We start from the raw sequence: 23,915 nt of genomic DNA, 5'->3' as shown, positions 1-23,915 counted from the left end.
GCACACACACTGCTCATTGCTCACACTGCATACACACTGCACACTGCACACACACTGCTCACACTGACACACACTGCACACTGCACACACACTGCTCACACTGACACACACTGCTTCCACTGACACACACTGCTCACACTGACACACTGCACACTGCAAACACACTGCTCACACTGACACACACTGCTCATTGCTCACACTGCACACACATTGCTCACACTGCACACACTGCACACACTGACACACTGCTCATTGCTCACACCGCACACACACTGCTCACACTGACACACACATTGCTCACACTGCACACACTGACTAAGTAATGTACAATAACCCCATGTATTTAAATCCACCCCTACAACAATCCTGGATACATGTTTATTACCAAGTAAAAATGCGAGAATTTTACAGCATGAAGGACCCCCAATGCATTCCTCCTTTGCAAACCGATAAAGAATGAGTTTGTGCACTATAGGGGACTGCTAAACATTACAGGATAGTAAGTTGCATGCCTTCTCAGTAGTCACAGGACTGACTTGTTTTTTTTCTACCAGCTGTGTCTTTCCACAAAAATCTGTAACGTTTAACCAACCTCCTCCCCCCCCCCCCCCAATCATGAAGGCCCCTCCTCTTGATCCCCACCCTACCATGTTTATCCCCGGTACTAAGCCTCTCCGGAAGAAAAAAAACACTCCGGAAGAAAAAAAAAACACATGGCTGCCGGGGGCTGAGAGAGAGGAGCCTATGAGAGGGAGGGGAGAGGGAGGGGGCTGTGAGAGGGAGGGGGCTGGGAGGGAGGAGGGATGAATCGTGCCGTTTTTTTAAAACATTTTATTTATTTAACTGGCGCCCGTCACAGCGGGCCCCACAGAGAGGCCAGACGGGCCCGCATGTTGTGCAGGCCTCTTCCTTCCTTCCCTCCTCACTCCCTCCCTCCCGATCAGGCGCGCGGCGGCCATTTTTTTTTAAAATTAGCGCGACCCCGTTTCTAACGGGGTGGACCCCGAGGACCGCGTTATAACGGGGTTTAGCTGTATTAGCATTATTATTAGTACTGAAGCATTATTTCTTGTAACTATTACCATGTATGTTTTGTCATTTGGATTTAGCACTGGGCACCCCCTGTCGTGTTATATATATATGTCACTGTGAATTATTTGTGTTTTCTGCATCTAGTGGGCAAATGTTCATTTGACCTGACACACGGGGTTTAGAGTAGGTTACGCCTTACCTACCCTTTCTGTAACTGCCGCTGTACAAGTAATGATCACTTCTTTATCTGCAGCTGTTTTTAAAGGTTGGCTGTGCCTCCTGATCTCCCTCGTATCTTTTTGTTTCATTTTTGTTCAGCTGGTGTCAGCAGTGGGATACCTGCACAGTCGGAGTATCCTGCACCGGGACATAAAGGATGAAAACATTATCATTGCTCCAGACTTCACAATTAAGCTAGTTGACTTCGGCTCTGCTGCCCACTTACAGCCAGGAAAACGGTTCTCCACTTTTTGTGGTACTACGGAGTACTGCGCGCCAGAGGTGCTGCTGGGAAATCCGTGAGTGATTGTCTGGAAGACCCCTCCATCAGTTTCATTTTCTGCAGTGTAAAGTGTTGTTGCTGTGTGTGTTTGACTGGTGCACGTGTGACTGTTGTGGAGTATTTCATGTAACGGGCTAATCTTTCTGTGTATATGTGTAGATACGCTGGTCCAGAGTTGGGGATGTAATGTTCAGGTGTCATACTTGATGCACTGTTTGTGCGTGAATCTGTGTGTATAGGAGGTTTCTTTAATCCTCAGCTGGACATGTTATCCCTGAGTGTCACCCTTTGAACGCTTTGTGAGACACTGCACGCAGGTGGTACTGGTCTGGAGTTAGGTGTGGTCTCAGAGTATCACTGTTTAGTTGGTGTGTGTGTGTGTGTGTGTGTGTGTGTTTAACACTTCATGTGTACATGCACAGGTACCCTGGTCCAGAGTTGGAGATGTGGTCTCTGGGTGTTACACTCTACACGCTGGTTTTCGGGGAGAATCCTTTTTGTAAAGTGGAGGAGATCCTGGAAGCACAATTAAACCCTCCATTCTTTGTGTCACAAGGTGAGAATCTCTGAATATTAAAACACATATTGCTCTTCACCCCATCAATAGGTACAACACGATGTAATGCAATTTCCTCTGCGTGTTTTAATCCGAGTTGGGGAAAAGTCTTTCTGCTTTCTAGTTTTAATGCAAGGTCTGTTCCTTCAAATATAGTTACTGTGACCGGTCCAAGCATTGTGGGTGTAGGACCACATCCATGTAGCCAAATGGACTTTTACCCTTTTAAACCTCCAATGGTGGGCGACTATGGACCACCAATCCATAATGTGGAGGATGATTCTCCTGATGGTCATTCTAGGGGTTAGATAGAGGTTGGAAGACAAACATTGTAGGCTGCTCTTTAAGAGATCTATATCCCACAGGTAATCTATTCTACACCATTACACAGTAACTGTTTATGAGAGAGAGACATTTTGTGTTTGGGAGGAAAATCTTTTCAAATTGCACCCCAGTCGATCACCCTGCTACGCTTGTTTCCATCGGCATTCTCATGGTTCAGGTGCTGGGCGTGCCTTTTTATATTGGGATTTAATGACTAAATGTCGAAGTATTTTTAGGTTTTCATTTTGTTGGCGCATAAATAATTTTCTTACCCCCAGGATGACCTAATCTAGGTGTTTATCTTTGTACAGAGGAAATTTAGCTGTTGACCAAACTTTATGTATAGCTTTAAAATCCTTCCCAACTGGTTACAACAGCGGCCGCTTTCTAGGAAACTGGAAAAAAAAAGTCGCGCTAAAATGTGAATGATCTGTATTTCACGGCAAATTAGCAGCATTTGTTTTTGTACACTGGTTACATGCGACTTAATCAAATGCAGAAAAGCTTGTTAATTAACATTGTAGCGTTTGCTGCAGATCGTTAGCCAGGGAGTTTTACAGCACTGCAGACCCGGCGACGGATACAGAATTTCACGCATCTCACTTATAAAACACGCGTTTCATTTCTTCTGTTGACAGTCCTACCCAACTGCACCGTAACTGCATCGTTTTACCCAGCGTACATCAGATTGTCAAAGTATCTTGATATGTTGATGCTAAATAAATGTAATGATATCCACTGTAAACTCAAAATATTTTAGAATATGTATATATTATCATTTTATGATAATTACAGTACCTCTTATGAGTGGAGACTCAATGGAGTAGTGTATGGATGTTTCAGCTCACAAGCTACTCATCTTCTCCACTAATAAATGTAATAAACAGTATACTGTAAACCCCAATAGAATGGAGGGGCTAATAAGGGTTTATCTAACCATGCATACATTTCCACTCGAGTCTCCTGAAAAAAGGGAAGATGTATGCCCACGTCCTAAAAAAATCGAGTGGTCTACACCAGGGGTTACTGACTGAGCCACCTGTGCTAAAGCAGGGATATCCCCAAAACCTGACCTGTTGGGGGCCCTTGAGAACTGGAGTTGGCCGCCCCTGGTCTAGACGGTATACTAAGGCTGGGGTACGCAAACTTTTTATGTTGCGCGCCCCCCCGCCCTCTTACACGCTCTCTGGCATCGCCTCATCTCTGCGATGTCATCATGGCGACACGTCATCTCCATCAGAAGATGCAGGAGAAGAAGCCAGAGAGAAGGTAAGAGGCAGTGAGGCCCCACGCTCTCTTCCACAGCCATTAAACTGATTGCCTGGGAACAGCACGGGGCTTCTGTGCAACAGCTGCAACTTGGGAGTGTTAGTAGGAGGAGTTGTAATGAGATGTACTCATTTGTTTTTTACCCTTTTTAATTGTGTGAGATCTGCAGTGGTGTAATAATAGCAATCCGCACCATATGTGTGAAACTTTCTTCCATTTACTGCAACTGTACTCCAAAAAATGGTGGTGTCATAACGCACATTGGTCTGCATTGATACATAGACCCTTAATTTTTAGCCCCCTCATGTCTACTGAGAACTGACTAGCTTAATGTGGCAAGGATACTGGCCACTTAACCTCGCTGCCCTGTCACGGTCACCTCCACTTGAAAGGCATGGGATGAAGGATCTGACTTTCCTTTCCTCTCAAGACGCACAGAATGGCGAGCTGAAACGTAGGCAGTCTCTGTTTGTCCTGTTGTTTAAATAAATTGTAACTTTTTTTTCTTACTGAACCTGGTCCCTTTAAGTTTCAAGTTTTCGCTGAAGCGCTATCCCGGTGGGAAGACTTTCCTTGTCTGATCACCTGCTCCTGTGTTACTCTTTATAGATCAGAGGACACCCTTCTAAATCTTCAAAACATATTAGTATCGTTTGATACTTCCTGTGTTTGATTGCTGAGCGGTGCATTCATGGGCCGCTTCTGCTCTGTAGGGGTTAAGGAAGCAACATGGCTGCTAAGACACCCACCCTCTGTGCTCCCTCTTTCTTGACAGGTTGAGGTAATCCTGGCTAGCTCTCTCGCATTCTTGTATGCCCTTGCCCTTTGTCTGCCCACACACTCCTAAATATCCCCAATTTTAATTTCTCATAGAGCTGCAGATTCTGATCTCTGGTCTCCTCCAGCGAGATCCCCAGATCCGCATGACTCTTGAAGAGATCCTCAGGGACCCCTGGGTGACACAGCCTGTAAACCTGGCAAACTACACCTGGGAGGAAGTGTACCCCCCTGCCAGCACCCAGAGAGGTGAGCGCCAGAGGGGTCACACTGTGAAAGGGCACTGCTGGGGTGAGCGGGGGGTGTCATACGGTGACGGAGCGCTGCATGCGGGGAGGTCACACTGTGGCAGGGTGCTGCTAGGGGGTATCCACATTGTGACGGCGTGCTGTTTGGGGGGGTCACACGGTGACTGGGCACTGCTTGGGGGGGGGAGAGATTGCATGGTTACAGGGGAGCTCACATTCTCTATCGCTCTCACACGCAGATGATGATGATGAAGATGAAGCATCAGGTCAATGTCCAATCAATTACAGTGGTGAATGGAGTGCAGACTTGGAGAATCGGACACCGTGACCGTGGCATCCAATATGAAGAGAAAGCAGACAGTGGCTGAATACCTTATTTCCTGTAAGACATGCACAGGAGTAGGTAATAAATGAACAAGGATCCAGGGATGATCGCACCCAGAATATACCAGGCCTTCTATTAATATTATTATTGTATAAGCAAGCAAGTGTGCATTCCACATATATACCTCCTAGAAGGAATTGCTGCAGAAAGCATAGGAGCATTACAGGACTACAACCCAGCTTGTATATCCTGTTCCAGGAGCAGGACACCCAGCATACATTGCTGCAGAATTACATGTATCATTTAGGATTGTGATACCAAGAGTGAGTTGCTGCCCAGAACATGAGCACTTCAAGCCTACGCCATTCATAATACATTGCTGTGTAATACACACATCATTTATACATGGACTACAACACCCATAATGAATTGTACGTAATACAGGAGCACCGTACTCTGCAATGGATCCTATTGCCAAGATGATTAGTGTTCTCAGATAAGAACGTGTGTGGAAAACAGTATAACTACAGTCATTGTATTGCAAAACTACTTGGAGTCCAGGATTGCAACATTTACAATGCATTGCACTCAAAAGCCACAGCGTGTTTATTGAGATTTGCATAAGAGATGGACCGTTCAGCACCACCCTACCCAGCATGCATTGTTATATGGAATTCTGGAGCTCTGCTCGCACAAATCTGCAATTTGGGTAAATGATGTGATCTTCCAAGTTACCATGCTTATTAAGGCCACCACATGGGTCCAAATCAATGGAATAGATCAAGACTGTGCTGCTGTCCCATAATCCTATGGGAATAATTTGAGAACGTGGAAAAATACTTCAACTGGACCCATTTGGAAGCATTAATACCCAACTCTATTCCTACTCAAGAGGTGCTCTGTAATGCTCTGTAATGATCTGTAGACCTTAGAGTTACTAAAGTGATTAGAAAGTTAAGTATTTTCTGCTTAGACTGTAATATTCTGTTTTTACACACTCCTGTTTTATTTATTAGTCAGTCTTACCTTTTTAGCACTTACATTTCGGGATGCATTTATCGTACATATGGGCTAACTTGTTACTGCAAGTAGAAACTAAAGAAATGTTCAAGAGTTAACCTTTTTAGCAACATTTGCACACTTACTGGTGAAGTTTTCATTTCTCTGGATCCTAAAAATCCACGAGGTGATGTTAACGCCTGCTCCTGCAAGCCCTGCATCAAATGTGAGAAATAAGATGAACACGTTTAATACATATGCGGCTGACGCAGATTGATGCAAATGTCCTTTCTTGCTTTTGATTTGGTGCAGTCATTGGTGCGTGGAAGCACACTGAGGGGCTTTGGGATGCTGTTGTTTTTGATTAGCAAAGTCAATGTCCATTTTATTTCTACCCAAGAAGGATAGATAGATATAGATAGGTTATAAATATAGATAGATAGATTATAAATAATCTATTAATCTATTAGTGCTGGAGTTCTTTATCTGTATATATATATGTATATGTATATATATATATATATATATATACATATACACACACACACACACGCACGCGCGCGCGCGTGTCGACAAATCACCAAAAAATCTACTCGCCACCTAGTACCAAACGTGTGCGGCTTGGGCCAATAGGCACTCGCCACGATGTTAAATCCACTCGCCCGGGGCTTGCACATGTATAGGTTTGTCGAACACTGAATATATATATATATATGTGCAGATAAAGAACTCCAGCACTAATAGATTATTTATAACCTGTGTGGTGTGACTTTTATATGTTTATGTGCAGTAATTAAGGAGGGCCCTAGTGAATCTTCTTTCCCCCCCTCATGCATACAAACCATCAGGCTCAGGACAGGTGTACAAGGCTAACCTGTTGAGTTTGGTTCTGGCAGTGGAAGGCGTCCCGCTGATCCTGGAAGTGGCATCAAACTTTAGGTTCGGGCCCAACTTCTGTGATCAGTCAGCTGTGCCCCACTTTGCCACGGTGGCCTGGGACAATTGGCCCAGCCCTCAGCACTGCTGTTGAACCTGCTAACCTTTCTAAACTCTCTTCCCTTTTGGTGTTGAATCAACATGCTTTGCTTTTGAACTTCACTGATAGAAGAAAAACAGTATTGGGCAAATCTTCAATGGGTTGTTTGATATAAATCTATTATTGTAAATATCACTCTTAAAATGAATGTGAAAACTGAATTGTTATATGTGGTGCAGCATTGGAGAAAAAGACTGATTTACATGCATTTTTAGCAAATGGTACATTGTATTCCAGCCATATAGTGGACTTTGAATATATATTGTAGCCACTACAGCACAGCAGGGATAACCTTTCTAATCACCTGATACAACCTCTACCAGGCCTGGATTTACAGCTCTCCATCGACACTGAGCTCTATGAATCTTTATCATGGAGCAATCAATTGGTACGAGATCTGGGAAATGAGCAGTGTGGAATTTTATCCCTGGAAGCTGGAGCTAGGGGTTCATTTCAGACTTCAGCTGCTGTTCTGCACTTCTTTATACAAGTTTTCCTCTAACACATTGAAACAGCATCTGGTTTTTATCACTTTATAAAGCCCTTTTAAATGTATAAACTGAAAGATGTATTTAAATGCACTACATAAAAAAATGGTGTTGTTGTATCTATTGTTTATTTGCTTGAGGGGGGAGGGAGGGGTACATCTTCAACAAAGATGGTGGTTCTTTTATTTTTGTGTTATCCACATTTATTTAACGTGTTATACTAGTATTTTTAATCGCATTGCTGTTAATGCAATGCAGGTGTGTTAACTGGTTGCATCCTTCAACGAGCTTGTTTGGTAGAAGTTTGAGCAGAAATCACCAATGTAAAACTTCTGATAAATGGCTGTAGGTTGTAGGTACCATCAGGCAAACAAGACCAGTATTTATCTCCTTGGTGTCTGTTTATTGACGTGGAGAGAATGTGTTTAGATTCACTGCTCTTAGATTAACCTTTTATTTGGGGGCGGGGCGCAAAGGCCGATGGTGATGCATTTTATTATCTGTGTGCCATGTAACTTCCCCATGGAGCAGAAGAGGGAGAAATTGGAGCAAAATGCTTAGTTACATAGGTGCAAGGTGAATATACAGGCTTGGGCCTTACTCAGAGTTGTTACAGTGCAATAGCCTCGATGTAGTGAGGCTCCCACCCCTGAGTGCAATCTGCTTACAAAAATAAGTACAACTAGAAAACAACCCAAATAGTGTTTAAAAAAAAATATTCAGATCAGCGCTATCTTTTTGGAAATCTGCATGGATTAATCCTAAATAACAAAGACACAAGTGCACCAGAGATTAGTACACACTATTGTATTCAGATATAAAGTATAGGATCTGCCACTTACAATAAAAAAAAAAAAGAAGCAATATTAAACATCCACAAGATGGGTTCAGAGTCCATAATGTTTGTAACCAGCACTCTTGGTGGGTCTCTGTGCTGAAATCCCCCCACTTAATATGTGAAACAACATGACCGCTACTACATGTTTTGTACAACTTGTACATTAAGGTCCCAGCTGCTGCAATTAGCTAAAGCTTAAGCAGTCACAGAAATTGGTACAATAGGAACAGCACAGAAAGCACAGGCAGAGTACCTGCTAAATAGGTACAGTCTGAGGGCATGGACTGCTTGCAAAAAATCACAGTTCTGTGCTAGAGAAGGCTCACTGGCGTGCTAAGAGAAGGCTGATTGGCGTGCTAAGAGAAGGCTGACTGGCGTGCTAAGAGAAGGCTGACTGGCGTGCTAAGAGAAGGCTGACTGGCGTGCTAAGAGAAGGCTGACTGGCGTGCTAAGAGAAGGCTGACTGGCGTGCTAAGAGAAGGCTGACTGGCGTGCTAAGAGAAGGCTGACTGGCGTGCTAGAGAAGGGTGACTGGCGTGCTAAGAGAAGGGTGACTGGCGTGCTAAGAGAAGGGTGACTGGCGCGCTGGAGAAGGACGGGTGACTGGCGCGCTGGAGAAGGACGGGTGACTGGCGCGCTGGAGAAGGACGGGTGACTGGCGCGCTGGAGAAGGACGGGTCAGTACAGCACAGAGACGGAACAGACATCAATTGCTTCTGGTTGCCAGGAAGCGGAGGGAAGGGACACAGCGGCGCACCGGTCATGTGTGGGGGATTGGAGAGAGCCCTGTAACATGCTCTCAGTGTATCCGGATCTCTCTGTGCAGCTGTCCGCCTCTGGCTAATCACACAGGGACTGTAATGGTGAGGTATTAGTTTACTTTATACCACCCTTTTATTAAATGGTTAATGTGAATGAGCCACTCCCGCCGTGTTACCGCCTCCATACTCACCCCCACTGAATACACTGTGCCTGACATTGTAAAAACAAACAGCCGGCGCCTAAAAGGAAATATCCCAGTGAATAAACTGACCAAATGTGAGTCCAATCACGGTGTTCAAACAGTTCCTGAGAAGGATCTTGACTGGAGTCTCACAGCACAGACAAACAAACATAAAAGACAGAGAGAAAAATCATAGTGTAACCCTAATAAATAAATAAAGTATAGTGTTTGAGTTTTTATACTTTATTTATTAGGGTTACACTATGATTTTTCTCTGTCTTTTTTGTCTTTCATGTTTGTCTGTGCTGTGAGACTCCAGTCAAGATCCTTCTCAGGAACTGTTTGAACACCGTGATTGGACTCTTCATTTGGTCAGAGTTTATTCACTGTGATATTTTATTTTAGGCCCCGGCTGGTTGTTTATGTTGTTAGGTTTGTTTGATCTGTGTTGGTCATTTTTTTGCCTAGGCAGCCTCACTTTTAAGCAAAAGTTTTTAGTAGTCACAGTAGTATTATTTGTATTCCAATATTCACTTTGAGCATTAGCGCTGTAAACACTTATTCTTTTTTTGTGCGTGACATTGTGTCACTTTCAGCCTTTGGGGAACGCAGTGATTACATCAGCCCAGAGACGTCTGTGTTTCCTGCTCTGATCCCTACGTTCCCCTGGGGCGCAGGCCATCTGCGCACAGTCCGGGGGACTGGACGGCAGGGCAGTGACATAGGGTTCCCATGAAATAGCTACATTGCTTGTTTTCTTAGGGGTGCTCTGAACTGATGGCGGCTGTGATCACGTAACCGGAGATTTCGGGGCACTCTGGCCCCACAACCCCGTCCAGCACTCAAAGGGTTAGCACAAAGCTCTCCCAGTGCAGTGTAAACATTACCGTGGTAACCTCAGACCCAAGAGCAGGGGTGGGCAACTCCAGTCGTCAAGGACCACCAACAGGTCAGGTTTTAAGGATATCCCTGCTTCAGCACAGATGGGGCAGTCATAATGATTGAGCCACCAGTGCTGAAGCTTGGATATCCTGAAAGCCTGACCTGTTGGTGGCCTGCAGTTGCCCACCCCGGTGTATGATGTGCATTATTTATTACTAACCCTGCGGTCACTGCAGGTCTCCTTATGGCTCCGTCATGTTCTCTACCTCCCTGGCTCTGTGCTGTGCCTGCGACATCTGTCCAGTCTCCCGGGGGTGACACAGGGACTCCTGGATCTGGGCTTTTCTGAGGAGCAGGCGGGGAGGATTCTGTCCATGAAACCACGAGGAGGAGACCCCCAGCACAGACTGTCCTCTGCCAGGGAGCTGCTGCTCATCGGGTTAAACCCGCAGACTACGCTGAGGATGTTGGAGGGAAGCCCGGAGCTTCTCCGCGTCACAAGCATGGACTTAAGAAACCGGGCAGAGAATCTCCGCAGCCTGGGCCTCAGAGAAGGTAACGCCACCGGCAGTATGTTTGTTTAGTGAGACGCCAATCATTATGCATTTTCTATGCGCTGCTTTGATGCGATACCCATGTGTGTCTGCCACATTCACCCAATTGCCGCGGTATTACAATGGACAGGCCGCAGACCAGGATTTGGGGCAGTGCAATGCAAATGAGCAGGTAGTGTCACTTTTCTCTTGCTATTCACGTTACTATGTGCATTCCCTAGAGCAGGGGTGCGCAAAGTTTTTAAATTGCGCCCCCTCCCCCTGCCTGCTTACCTCCCGGCTCTCGCCCCCCTCCTCGGCTCCGGCGTCAAATGACGTTGCAGGGTCATGTGATGCCGGTTACCATGACGATGCGTCGTGGAAGATAAGGTAAGAGAAGCTGCAGAGGCGTCGCGGTCCCCCTGGCATTTAATTTAAATGCCTTGGGGGAGAGCGTGGGACCTCTGTAGCCTCGCGCCCCCCACTTTGTGCACCCCTGCCGGGTCTTCAACCTTTCAAGGAAGAAGAGCCACTTTATAAAACAAATTTGTCCAAAATATTCTGAGAGCCACAACACATGCATGAATATTACACCCCCACACTTATATTTTTTTTAAATGCTACAAGTATTTTCTCATAGTACAGAACTGATTTGTTTAATAAAACACACATGCAGGATATTGCTGAACCGCAGCTTTAACATTAACGATGTAACCCCTCTTCTCTGAAGAACAATTATTTGAAAGGATATTTATGTAGACCCTTTGTAAGCATAATGATGCCTTTCTATTTGAGTTATAGACCCTCTGATAATATGTGCTGCCAGGGATAGAACAACATGGCTTCTTTTTCCTGCGATGCATTTAGCGCAAAGTTGATTTATGGTGGTATTAAACCATCGTTTCCAGTGTCCTTTGTCAATAAAGTGGTTAAGATGTAGTTGTTTTTGTAATAAATCTATTCCCAGGAAAAATACATAGTAGCAGGCTTTTATGCTGAGCGGTGCTGACGGTGTTGCTCTGGTGAGAGCACTGTATGAAACTTGGTTCAATTCCTAGGGTCTACTCCTTGTGACCTTGGGCAAGTGACTTTTTAGATTGTAAGCTCTGTGGGAGCAAAGCTTTTACAACAACACATCAGTGCTAAAAAAAACAAAACTAAAGTATATTGTTAATGAATATAATGCCCGATGGGGCAAAGATGCTGCAATAATGGCGCTGATCTGGGCTGACGACATGTAACCTAAATCTCTCAGTAAATAATTTCTAATAATGACTTATTTGGAGTCCTCAAAAATATTAATAGGGGTAATTGATATACTGTATTGTATGACTTTATTTATATAGCACCAAAAGTGTACTCAGCGCTTCACAAAGAATACAGCACAGGGAATTATAATAATACATTAAGCGCAGCAAAATCAGACAATGGGAAAGGAAATCCCTGCCCCGAAGAGCTTACAATCTGAGAGGTTTGAGGGAAAATTTACAGAGACAGCAGGTGAGGGAATAAGTGCTGTAGATGGGTGTGCTTGGCCACAATGGGTGGTATAAGTGACTGTGGGACAGTAGCCATGAGTGCAGGCTATTGGGGTGCTCGATTTGTGGGGCGAGTTTTACAGTTAGTCAGTGTTAAATGAAAAGGTTAACACCATTTACAGGGGAAGATATGGCAGGGAGGCGTGGGTGAGATCAGGTGTGTATGTCTGGCTTCAGGCTTAGGGGAGATCCCGAGCAGCAGGAAGGTGAGATAGAGGGTGTGAATAGAGGATTTGTGTGGGTGATTTTTATTGAGGGTTCTTGGGAGAAAGGTGTATAAATAATGGTGGAGTGGGGAAGTTGGAGAGAACAGGGACATTCACCAGGGAGTGAGGAAACAGTAAACAGAAAATGCAACAAGGAGGGCAATATACTGCATATTTTAGCTGGAAAAATGTATTTCAACACATTCTATATTCAAGTGTGTCATGGGATACAAAATCGTGAGACCATTGCGGATTTTATGCACATGAACAGAACGGAAAAACGTATGCATAATAATAATAACTTTATTTCATACCGCTCCTTTTCCCCAAAGGGTCTGAGCGCGTCACATTACAGTCAGGCCCTGCCCAGGTGAGCTTACACTCTATGGCACAGGGACATAGTGATTTTCCGAAGGTCACAGGGCGCTGACCCTGGCTCCCCTGCTTAAACTCAGTGCCACTGTATAGAGAGTTTGAAGCAGGGGAAACTTGTGGCCTTGGGCAGGTCACTTTATCTCCCTGTGCCTCAGGCACCAAAAACATAGATTGTAAGCTCCACGGGGCAGGGACCTGCGCCTGCAAAATGTCTCTGTAAAGCTCTACGTACAACTAGCAGCGCTATACAAGGACATGCTAACAAATAAATACAAAAGTTGTTGCCTTTTGTATAGAGAGTCGGTGCCTTTGTATAGAGAGTCGGTGCCTTTGTATAGAGAGTCGGTGCCTTTGTATAGAGAGTCGGTGCCTTTGAATAGAGAGTCGGTGCCTTTGAATAGAGAGTCGGTGCCTTTGAATAGAGAGTCGGTGCCTTTGAATAGAGAGTCGGTGCCTTTGAATAGAGAGTCGGTGCCTTTGAATAGAGAGTCGGTGCCTTTGAATAGAGAGTCGGTGCCTTTGTATAGAGAGTCGGTGCCTTTGTATAGAGAGTCGGTGCCTTTGTATAGAGAGTCGGTGCCCTTACTCATTGAGCCGCTCCTTCACCTTCTTTTCTTCTTCACCCTGATCATTGTGAAATTCTCAAGTAGTTTTGGCTATATGCAGAGGGGTCTAACTGTTAAAAATGTTTAAAAAACACAGTTTTATTCGTAAGGATGTAGAAGCTTCATATAAAGTTTCCCACTATTTTTTTTTTAAACCTTTGCTGCTAGAAAGCCCTGCAATGTCCTCAATGCTTTGCTGCTAGAAAGCCCTGCAATGTCCTCAATGCTTTGCTGCTAGAAAGCCCTGCAATGTCCTCAATGCTTTGCTGCTAGAAAGCCCTGCAATGTCCTCAATGCTTTGCTGCTAGAAAGCCCTGCAATGTCCTCAATGCTTTGCTGCTAGAAAGCCCTGCAATGTCCTCAATGCTTTGCTGCTAGAAAGCCCTGCAATGTCCTCAATGCTTTGCTGCTAGAAAGCCCTGCAATGTCCTCAATGCTTTGTTGATCTCTTGAAGCAAAGGGTTTAGCCAATGCGATTGTATAGGATACATTCTTCTAAGCTGAAAACTCCTGGGGAGCTGTAGAATAAGGCTAAGGTCCCGTTGCACGCGTCCGCACGGCTGGCTTGCTTGCCGGCGGCGCGTGCAACTCGCTGTACCGCGATCTGCGGTCTACAGGATACTTTTCTCGGAGCGGGGGGCGTGGCCAAACGGGTGGGGGGGGGGCGCGGCCATGACGTGAGGGGGCGCGGCCATGACGTGAGGGGCCGGAGCGGGAGGTGGGCGGGAGTGGGAGGATTGACAGGGAGGGGGGGGGCGTGGCTTGAGCGGAGGAACCCGCTTCTCTCCCCCCCCCCTCCCTCCACGGGCTGCAGGTAAGTAAAAAAAACACACACACGCAGGCAGGCACTCACGCACTCATACACACACACACACACACACACACACACACACACACACACACACACACGCACTCATACACACACACACACATACACAGAGACAGGCACGCACACAGACAGGCACACACATACACACACACAGGTAGGCACTCACGCACTCAGACACACACACAGAGAGGCACTCACGCTGCTTTCACTCCACACTCCTCCCCGCTCCCCGAAGCCTCTCCTCCTCCCGCAGCCTCCCCTCCCCATTGGCTCACAGCCACACCACGTGACGCGTCGAAGCTAGGAAACACCATTCTGTGGTGTCTCCTAGCGGCTGACGCGCCACAGCGTGTAGTCAGCTGTGCAGCCAGGGGGGACCAGGACCGGCTCGCGAGGATTCCCCTGCTGGTGGGGAACTCGCTACATTGCCGCCCGCGCCAACGAGCGCAGCGGGTCCCAGGCCTAAGGCAGGGGTGAGCAAACTTTTTATGCCGAGCCCCCTTTTCATCCATGAAATTTCTTGGGCCCCCCTGCCTGGTGTAATTAAAATCACATGACGTCAGCGCACTTGAGCTGGTTCAACCAATGAGGGCGAACCAGCTTTGTGACGCGTCCGCCACGCGTCTACAATCTCCTGCAGCCAAGTTTACAAATGGCTTGGGAGGCAGGCGCGCGCGCAGGCGTATACTAGTATTGGATCACTGTTTATTTTATTGTTTGCTGGCATCTGGTAATATGTTTTTTTCTGGTGCACAAAGGCAATCCATTTGAGGGGACATTCATCCACCTCTTTGCTACCTCCCTTCCCTCTCCCGCCCCTTTTTTTCCCTCCCTTTTTTCCTTCTCCCGTTTGCTTTCCCCAGTGTCATACACTCCTACCTACCAGTGTTATGTATTATTTATTTATTCCCGTTTTAAATGTTGCCCAGGGATCAGGGACCCCCATTCAAACTCAAGGGGGGTACTGATGAATCTCCCCTTCTGATCAATACTCCAAAGTGACCCCCCTGACCCAAAGAAGAACAGGTGTCTGCCTTGACGTGGCTCGCAAGCTTGCAATGCTTTGGCCAAAGGGTTAAACTAAATGACCCCATTTCAAGAGAATATATAAGTATTTTACTGTGTATTTCTGGCATGTTGGATGTAGCATTGGGCTTCTCTGTCGTCTGTTGTATACAATACTCCAAAGTGACCCACCTGACCCAAAGAAGAACACTCATCCTCCCAAGCCCCTCAATTCTGCCATCTCTGCCTGACCTTCATCCCTCCGTTTAGCCATTGTCTCACCTTCCCCCCAGTGTGTCTCACCTTCCCCCCCAGTGTTTCTCTCACCTTCCCCCCAGTGTGTCTCACCTTCCCCCCCAGTGTTTCTCTCACCTTCCCCCCAGTGTGTCTCGCCTTCCCCCCCAGTGTTTCTCTCACCTTCCCCCCAGTGTTTCTCTCTCACCTTCCCCCTAGTGTCTCTCTCTCTCTCACCTTCCCCCCAGTCTCTCTCTCTCACCTTCCCCCCAGTCTCTCTCTCTCACCTTCCCCCCAGTCTCTCTCTCTCACCTTTCCCCCAGTCTCTCTCTCTCACCTTCCCCCCAGTCTCTCTCTCTCACCTTCCCCCCAGTCTCTCTCTCTCACCTTCCCCCCAGTCTCTCTCTCTCACCTTTCCCCCAGTGTCTCTCTCTCACCTTCCCCCCAGTCTCTCTCTCTCACCTTCCCCCCAGTGTCTCTCACCTTCCCCCCAGTCTCTCTCACCTTCCCCCAGTGTCTCTCCCCCTCCCCTCAATGTCTCCCACCTCTCCATGTCTCTCTCTCTCCCTCCCCTCAATATGTCTCCGAACCCTTCTCCCCCACCACCTGCCGAACACCCCCCACCACCTTCCGAACCCCCCCACCACCTTCCGAACCCCCCCACCACCTTCCGAACCCCCCCACCACCTTCCGAACCCCCCCACCACCTTCCGAACCCCCCCACCACCTTCCGAACCCCCCCACCACCTTCCGAATCCCCCCCACCACCTTCCGAATCCCCCCCACCACCTTCCGAATCCCCCCCACCACCTTCCGAATCCCCCCCACCACCTTCCGAATCCCCCCCACCACCTTCCGAATCCCCCCCACCACCTTCCGAATCCCCCCCACCACCTTCCGAATCCCCCCCACCACCTTCCGAACCCCCCCCACCACCTTCCGAACCCCCCCCACCACCTTCCGAACCCCCCCCACCACCTTCCGAACCCCCCCACCACCTTCCGAACCCCCCCCACCACCTTCCGAACCCCCCCACCACCTTCCGAACCCCCCCCACCACCTTCCGAACCCCCCCCACCACCTTCCGAACCCCCCCCACCACCTTCCGAACCCCCCCCACCACCTTCCGAACCCCCCCCCCACCTTCCGAACCCTCCCCCCACCACCCGAACCCTCCCCCCACCACCCGAAGCCTCCCCCCACCACCCGAACCCTCCCCCACCACCCGAACCCCCCACCACCACCTTCTGAACCCCCCCACCACCTTCCAACCCCCCCCCCCACCACCACCACCTTCCAAACCCCCCCCACCACCTTCCGAACACCCCCTTCCCCACCACTACCTGCGGAACCCCCCCACCACCTGCCGAACCCTCCCTCGCCTGCCGAACCCCCCCACCTGCTGAACACTCCCCCCCCCCAGCTGCAGAACCACACACCCACTACCCCACCCACCCCGTCAGTACCCCACCCATCCCGTCAGTACCCCACCCACCCCGTCAGTACCCCATCCCTCCACCCACCCAGTCAGTACCCCACCCAGTCAGTACCCCACCCCTCCACCCATCCACCCAGTCAGTACCCCAAAACCCAGTCAGTTCCCCATCCCTCCACCCACCAAGTCAGTACCCCATCCCTCCACCCACCCAGTCAGTACCCCACCCCTCCACCCAGACAGTACTAATCAGAACTAATCTACAAGTAATACATTGGGATTATATTTTTGCAGGGAAAATGTAGAAGATAAATGGGCAGTCTTTAAAACATTGTTAGAAAAGCACACTTATCAGTGTATACCCTTGGGTAATAAGTATAAAAGAAATAAGTCAAAACCAATGTGGCTAAATAAACAGGTAGGGGAGGAAATAGACAAGAAGAGGAAGGCGTTTAGATTCTTTAAGTCAGAAGGGACGGAGACATCGTATCAGAATTATAAGGAATGTAACAAAAATTGCACAAGGGCAATCAAATTAGGAAAAATGGATAATAAAAAAAGGATTGCAATAGAAAGTAAGGCCAACCCTAAAAAGTTCTTTAAGTACCTTAATAACAAAAAAATGAGAAAAGAAAATATAGGACCCTTTCAGTGTGAGATGGGTAGGCAGATTATTGGAGATAAAGAAAAAGCTGAGGTATTAAACAAATTCTTTGCCTCTGTGTTTACCAGGGAAGAATCAAGTTCAATAGTAGTGCCGCAGGAGGAAGCCACAACCTCCATATTAATGAACAATTGGTTAACTGAGGAAGAAGTTCATAAGCGACTTGAAAAAATTAAAGTAAATAAGGCACCTGGCCCCGATGGCATACATCCAGGAGTTCTCAAGGAGTTAAGCTCAGTAATAGCAAAACCATTATATTTAATATTCAAGGACTCCATTTCCACAGGCTCAGTACCACAAGATTGGTGTAAAGCAGATGTGGTGCCTATATTTAAAAAGGGAGCTAGATCACAACCGGGAAATTACAGACCTGTAAGCCTGACTTCAATAGTGGGGAAACTACTTGAAGGTTTAATACAGGATAATATTCAGGAATACCTAATGGAAAACAAAATTATTAGTAATAGTCAGCATGGATTTATGAAGGATACATCATGCCAAACTAACCTTATTTGTTTATTTGAGGAGGTAAGTAGGAATTTAGACCAAGGTAATGCAGTTGATGGGGTCTACTTAGATTTTGCAAAGGCTTTTGATACGGTTTCACACACGAGTGTTGGTGTACAAAATAAAGCAAATTGGACTCAGTAATAATATATGCACCTGGATTGAAAACTGGTTAAAGGACAGACAACAGAGGGTTGTCATAAACGGGACATTTTCAGGTTGGGCTAAAGTCGTGAGTGGAGTACCTCAGGGATCGGTACTGGGACCCCTGCTTTTTAACTTGTTTATTAATGACCTTGAGGTTGGGATTGAGAGCAAAGTCTCCATCTTTGCTGATGATACTAAATTGTGTAAGGTAATAGAATCAGAGCAGGATGTAATTTCTCTTCAGAAGGATTTGGAGAGACTGGAAACGTGGGCAGGTAAATGGCAAATGAGGTTTAATACAGATAAATGTAAGGTTATGCATTTGGGATGCAAGAATAAAAACTGGCGACTTACAAATTAAATGGGAATAAATTGGGGGATTCCTTGATGGAGAAGGATTTAGGAGTGCTTGCAGACAGCAGGCTTAGCAATAGTGCCCAATGTCATGCAGTAGCTGCAAAGGCAAACATGATCTTATCTTGCATCAAACGGGCAATGGATGGAAGGGAAGTAAACATAATTATGCCCCTTTACAAAGCATTAGTATGACCACACCTTGAATATGGAGTACAATTTTGGGCACCACTCCTTAGAAAATACATTATGGAACTAGAGAGAGTGCAGAGAAGAGCCACCAAATTAATAAAGGGGATGGACAATCTAACTTTTATAAGGAGAGGCTAGCTAAATTAGATTTATTTACATTAGAAAAGAGGCGTCTAAGAGGGGATATGATAACTATATACAAATACTGTATATTCGGGGACAGTACAAGGAGCTTTCAAAAGAACTATTCATAACACAGGCAGTACAAAGGACTAGGGGACATCCCTTAAGGTTGGAGGAAAGGAGATTTCACCAGCAACAAAGGAAAGGTTTCATTACCCATGGAGACTGTGATGGCAGATACAATAGATTTGTTCAAAAAAAGTTTGGACATCTTTTTAGAAAGGAAAGGTATACAGGGATATGCCACATAAGTATACATGGGAAGGATGTTGATGATCAGAGGACCCACTGAGGAAGGTACATACAGCAAAAAAAGGACAGAAAAAGCAAATATATTATAGGGGAAACTAAAACCCCTCCCAGGTGTCCCATTTGTATCACAGAGAGTAACCCATTACATATTAATGTCACTTGTTCACTTTGGACCTAAGTGGGTAGGTGTCCATTTTAATATATAGAAGTGGATCATGTTGCTCAATATATGGGAATATAGGGTGTTTTTAAATCTGTGGCACTCGAACTTTGGTCCCTGGACCACTAGAGTTCCGGAAAAACTTTATTGGTGGTTCCTGAATCCTTCCAAGCATGGTGACAAATCTTTTAACTCTCTCAGAATCTTCACCACTTAACCATTTTATAGGGAGATTCTTGTATTTTTTTACATCTGGAGGCAGCTGATGTGTGTTAGGTGATCCTGTAGAAACCTATTGGGGCTCTTCCACTTATGATCTTTGGCTCTCCGCGCGTCTGTAAGTTGGTCCTAGGCTCCATCACGTGTCTGTATAATGATCTTGGGCTCCCCTGTCTCCCTGCAGGCTCCCTTCAGCGCACAGTGTGTCGCTGCCCATCTCTCCTGTCCCTGCCTCGCTCCCGCATTCTCTCAGCTGTTCAGTGCCTGAAGCATCGCTGCAGATTCTCTTCTCAGCAGGTGGCTGATCTTGTGCGCTCTTCTCCCGAAGCCCTGACACAGGATCCCGGCTACCTTGAAGAGGCCTTCCAGGTGATTAGAAGTCTTGAAGTTATTGATTATCACATTAGTTAATTGATGAGCAGCTATTGCATATTATAGGAAGCTCATGGGTGGTTGAATAGTAGTTCTTCTCTTTGGAGATCCAGGTGATCGATCTTTAAGCTCACTGACTGGTAATTGATTAGAAGATATATTCAACTGTATTGATTATCAGATGATCTTGTCCTCCCAGTAAAGCCAAATGTGACTTCTTTATGTCACTTCTACATGTACAGATATAAATCAAATGGGTTCAAGCATTAGCTCCGTGGTCATTTCATGTCTTTGAAGAGGATGAAACTAGTGCAAATCCCCATGTCTGTTCTTCTTATGACCTTGGGCAAGTCACCTTCTGTCCCTGTGATTGAGTCCATACCTAGGAGACGTTACAATGTGCCAGCAAATATCTATGTACAGTACATTGGCAACGTTGTATAATAAGGAAAAACGAATTCAAACTGTTGGGCTTCTGTATGGGTGTGTGCAGGTCTCTGGTTTAAAAAAAAAAAATACATTTGGGTAGGATTATTATTTTATAATTTAAGTGAAACCATCTGTGAGTGAATTTAACATTTGAGATGTTTGAGGTTCTCATTGAATCCTTGCCACAGTCTGAACCAGTCAGGGTGGGGTTAAGAATGGGACCTGTTCAGTGGGGTATGCCGACCATTAATGTCGTGTAGTGGTTAATCTGCAGCTCTGTCACCATCACACTTCAACCACTGATAATAAACCATAACACGCTCTCCTTATGCTCACAGTATGTATATTTCCGGATGGGCGGGAACCACGAGGAGATCATAACTTCAGGCCTTTTCCTGACTCCCCTGCACGAGGTCAGAGTTCGTCACGAGTTCCTGGAGCGTCTGGGTAGATTCCAACCTCCTGACAAGAAGGGTGCTTCCCCACCTTCCAACCCCAAACTGAAGCACGTGCTGGTGCTGTCCGAGCAGGACTTCCTGTCACGTCTCGCAGTCTCCTCACACGAAGAGCTCCAAACCTTCCGGAAGATGATTGCACGCGAGAAACGCGACGCTAGGAGAGAAATGGAGGACGAGGGAGACCAGACTAGCACAGATAGTGAGGATGAGGGAGACCAGGTTAGCACAGACAGTGAGGACGATGGAGACCAGACTAGCACAGATAGAGAGGACGAGGGAGAAGATTCAGACACTGGTGACGAAGGAGACAGGTGGGGTGAGAAACACAAGACTGATATACAAGATAGTCAGCCAGAAACACGAGAGGACAGGACATAAACTAATATCTTGGCCTTTTGTTGACCAATCGACCTGCAGAATGGACCAGCTGGATCTTTCCCATTGCTCTCCTGCTGTGCAGAAAACAGACAAGGAACAACCAATAGGAGCAGTGTGAGATAACACAACTCTGCTGTGCCTTTCTGGCTATTTATTGGTGCCAAGATTTTCACTTTATTTGCTTCTTTGTTGGGGGAAGATGTTGCATCGGATGTCCAATGCAGAATATTAAAAGGAGCAAATCCCTGATGCTTAATCTTTATAGTTCAGAAACCATATAGCTGATCATAGTCCTCAGTTAGAACTGTCAAATGAGCGATATTTGGGGTTCTGGGCCCGGATGAGTATTATAACGTGTGCAATATGTATTGTCTTCATTTTTACAAGTTACATACTGTAGTAAATGAGGTTGAAAAGAAAGACGTACGTCCCCCAAGTTCAAAATATGCTAAATTTAGACGGTTACTTTATCCTATATCTGTACTTATGTTATATTGATCCAGAGGAAGGCAAACAAAACCCCCAGTGCTATATCATCTAATGATATCTCATAAGGGGAAAAATAAATTCCTACCCGGGTCAAAATATTGGCAATCAGATTACTCCCTGGACAACATTCACCAATAATCAACAATAGCATGTTGCTGCTAAGGTTTAAGTCCCAGCTATAGATGAAAATGCAATATTAAAAAGAAGTGCCACGCCCAAAGATCACTCCTATTAAAGAGCTATTGTACATGCACAATGTGTTGGGTTTTTTTACGACAGCTTTACAATACTGTACCCCCAACCCTCTCTAATAGCGCGTCTGAGATCAGATGTATTGTAAGGAACCCCAGCCCTCTCTAATAGCGCGTCTGAGATCAGATGCATTGTAAGGAACCCCAACCCTCTCTAATAGCGCGTCTGAGATCAGATGCATTGTAAGGAACCCCAACCCTCTCTAATAGCGCGTCCGAGATCAGATGCATTGTAAGGAACCCCAACCCTCTCTAATAGCGCGTCCGAGATCAGATGCATTGTAAGGAACCCCGACCCTCTCATAGCGTCTGAGATCAGATACATTGTAAGGAACCCCAACCCTCTCTAATAGCGCGTCCGAGATCAGATGTATTGTAAGGAACCCCAACCCTCTCTAATAGCGCGCCTGAGATCAGATGTATTGTAAGGAACCCCAACCCTCTCTAATAGCGCGTCCGAGATCAGATGCATTGTAAGGAACCCCGACCCTCTCTAATAGCGTCTGAATCAGATACATTGTAAGGAACCCCAACCCTCTCTAATAGCGCGTCCGAGATCAGATGCAGTGTGTATTGCAAAAAATATCCCACAACATTAATAATATGGCTGTTAAGCCGCTCTCACTTTGTGCATCATTAAACTTAAGAAATACTGTTTGACAAGCTCGGGGTAAGAGCACTCCGATGAGACTCATTGTAGTCTCCATGGAAAGCGTCTCTGTGGTGTGTGCTGGAGTGATTGATAATAACCAGCAGGAGCTGCCATGCTTGTGCACACTGAGGCTCGGGGCCTCTCAAATACAAATGTAAAACCAGGGTTCTTTACAGTAAGGGCAGTTACAATGTGGAATTCATGGAGACTGTGATGGCAGATATAATAGATTTGTTCAAAAAAAGGTTGGACATCTTTTTAGAAAGGTATACAGGGATATACCAAATAAGTATACGTGGGAAGGATGTTGATCCAGGGATTTATCTGATTGTCAATTCTTGGAGACAGGAAGGAATTTATTTTTCCCCTTATGAGATATCATTGGATGATATGTCACTGGGGTTTTGTGTTTGCCTTCCTCTGGATCAATAAGTAAGTATAGATATAGGATAAAGTATCTGTTATCTAAATTTAGCATAGGTTGAACTTGATGGACGTACGTCTTTTTTCAACCTCATCTACTATGTAACTATGTAGCTTGGGGGGGAGAAAATGGAGAAAGGTTGGTAATCAGGACATCACATTGAGCTCATTTTTAAGAGAAACTGCAACTTTAGAGCACAAAATAAAGAAGGGCCAGTGTTTGTTTCCTGCTTCAGGGATGATGCTCTCTTGGGCCAAAATGTTGGTTATTTTTTCATGTTATAACTCGCCATCAGAACGGACGCTCACAATACAACCTATTATAAGTTTTATTTTCTTTGTCTGCAAATTTTCCCTACATGTCTCCCAGCGGAGCGACTGTGATAAATGACACGTCTAGATCAGGGCTGTGTAAACTTTTTTCTTTGTGCCCCCCTGCCTGCCGAGCCCCCCCCCCCCTTTAACCTTCTCCGGCATCAGCGGTGTCATGTCGTCTTGCTTTTTGACGCCACGTTGTCATGGCGACGCGTCACCAGAAGCTGCTGGAGAGCAGGTAAGAGGCATACAGAGTCCTCGTGCGCTCCCCTGGCATTTAATTTAAATGTTGTGGGAAGAGCGCGGGGCCTCTACACTCCATCCACCCCTCCCCCCCCCCCCCCATAGCATCTCATTAAAAGACGTTTTAAGGAGTAATCCATGCAATATTCTACATGTTTAAAAAAGAAATAATTCTGTAATAGATAATACTTATATTTAGAGTGGATTTTAAAAAAAAAAATAATAATTAAAACTTATTAAAAATGTCA

At 46.0% G+C, this 23,915-nt stretch overlaps 2 protein-coding genes and 1 long non-coding RNA gene across 6 annotated transcripts in view; 2 read left to right on the top strand and 1 right to left on the bottom strand.

Annotated features, from left to right (window-relative positions):
• PASK (PAS domain containing serine/threonine kinase) overlaps positions 1–7,690 on the top strand; it is a 54,440-nt gene extending 46,750 nt beyond the window's left edge. For 2 of the 3 annotated variants that reach the window (XM_075569546.1, XM_075569545.1), the window contains exons 15-18: positions 1,351–1,550; positions 1,957–2,090; positions 4,557–4,709; positions 4,948–7,690. In XM_075569546.1, the coding sequence (XP_075425661.1) occupies positions 1,351–1,550; positions 1,957–2,090; positions 4,557–4,709; positions 4,948–5,036 (576 nt within the window). In that variant the 3' untranslated portion in view covers positions 5,037–7,690. The remainder of the gene's footprint in view (positions 1–1,350; positions 1,551–1,956; positions 2,091–4,556; positions 4,710–4,947) is intronic. The other variant, XM_075569547.1, reaches the window with a different exon arrangement.
• The window catches only part of LOC142465553 (uncharacterized), a 16,373-nt gene extending 7,124 nt beyond the window's left edge, over positions 1–9,249 (bottom strand). Inside the window, exons 1-5 of the long non-coding RNA XR_012787919.1 lie at positions 8,648–9,249; positions 6,907–7,130; positions 6,179–6,247; positions 4,924–5,088; positions 1,236–1,389 (exon numbers count right to left, since the gene is read on the bottom strand). This is a non-coding gene — a long non-coding RNA (uncharacterized LOC142465553). The remainder of the gene's footprint in view (positions 1–1,235; positions 1,390–4,923; positions 5,089–6,178; positions 6,248–6,906; positions 7,131–8,647) is intronic.
• Positions 8,855–23,915, top strand: MTERF4 (mitochondrial transcription termination factor 4). 2 transcript variants are annotated; one of them, XM_075569548.1, is made up of 4 exons: positions 8,855–9,257; positions 10,456–10,774; positions 19,842–20,026; positions 20,797–23,915. In XM_075569548.1, exons 1-4 carry the CDS (start codon positions 9,255–9,257, stop codon positions 21,292–21,294), a joined length of 1,005 nt encoding a protein of 334 aa, XP_075425663.1. In that variant the 5' UTR covers positions 8,855–9,254; the 3' UTR covers positions 21,295–23,915. The 2 variants fall into 2 exon arrangements, with proteins under 2 accessions (XP_075425663.1, XP_075425664.1); XM_075569549.1 differs by having other exon boundaries at positions 8,856–9,262.

This window comes from Ascaphus truei, chromosome 14, assembly GCF_040206685.1.
Source record: "Ascaphus truei isolate aAscTru1 chromosome 14, aAscTru1.hap1, whole genome shotgun sequence".
NCBI classification, from domain to species: domain Eukaryota; kingdom Metazoa; phylum Chordata; class Amphibia; order Anura; family Ascaphidae; genus Ascaphus; species Ascaphus truei.
Note: the sequence above shows the minus strand (reverse complement) of the source record. Positions and strands in the feature narration are given on the sequence as shown.

Bases quoted from the DNA above. Each gene is read 5' to 3' on its own strand.
- MTERF4 (XM_075569548.1), top strand. The intron at 10,775-19,841 runs GTAACGCCACCG...GTCTCCCTGCAG, and splicing joins CAGCCTGGGCCTCAGAGAAG to GCTCCCTTCAGCGCACAGTG. The intron at 20,027-20,796 runs GTGATTAGAAGT...TTATGCTCACAG, and splicing joins ACCTTGAAGAGGCCTTCCAG to TATGTATATTTCCGGATGGG.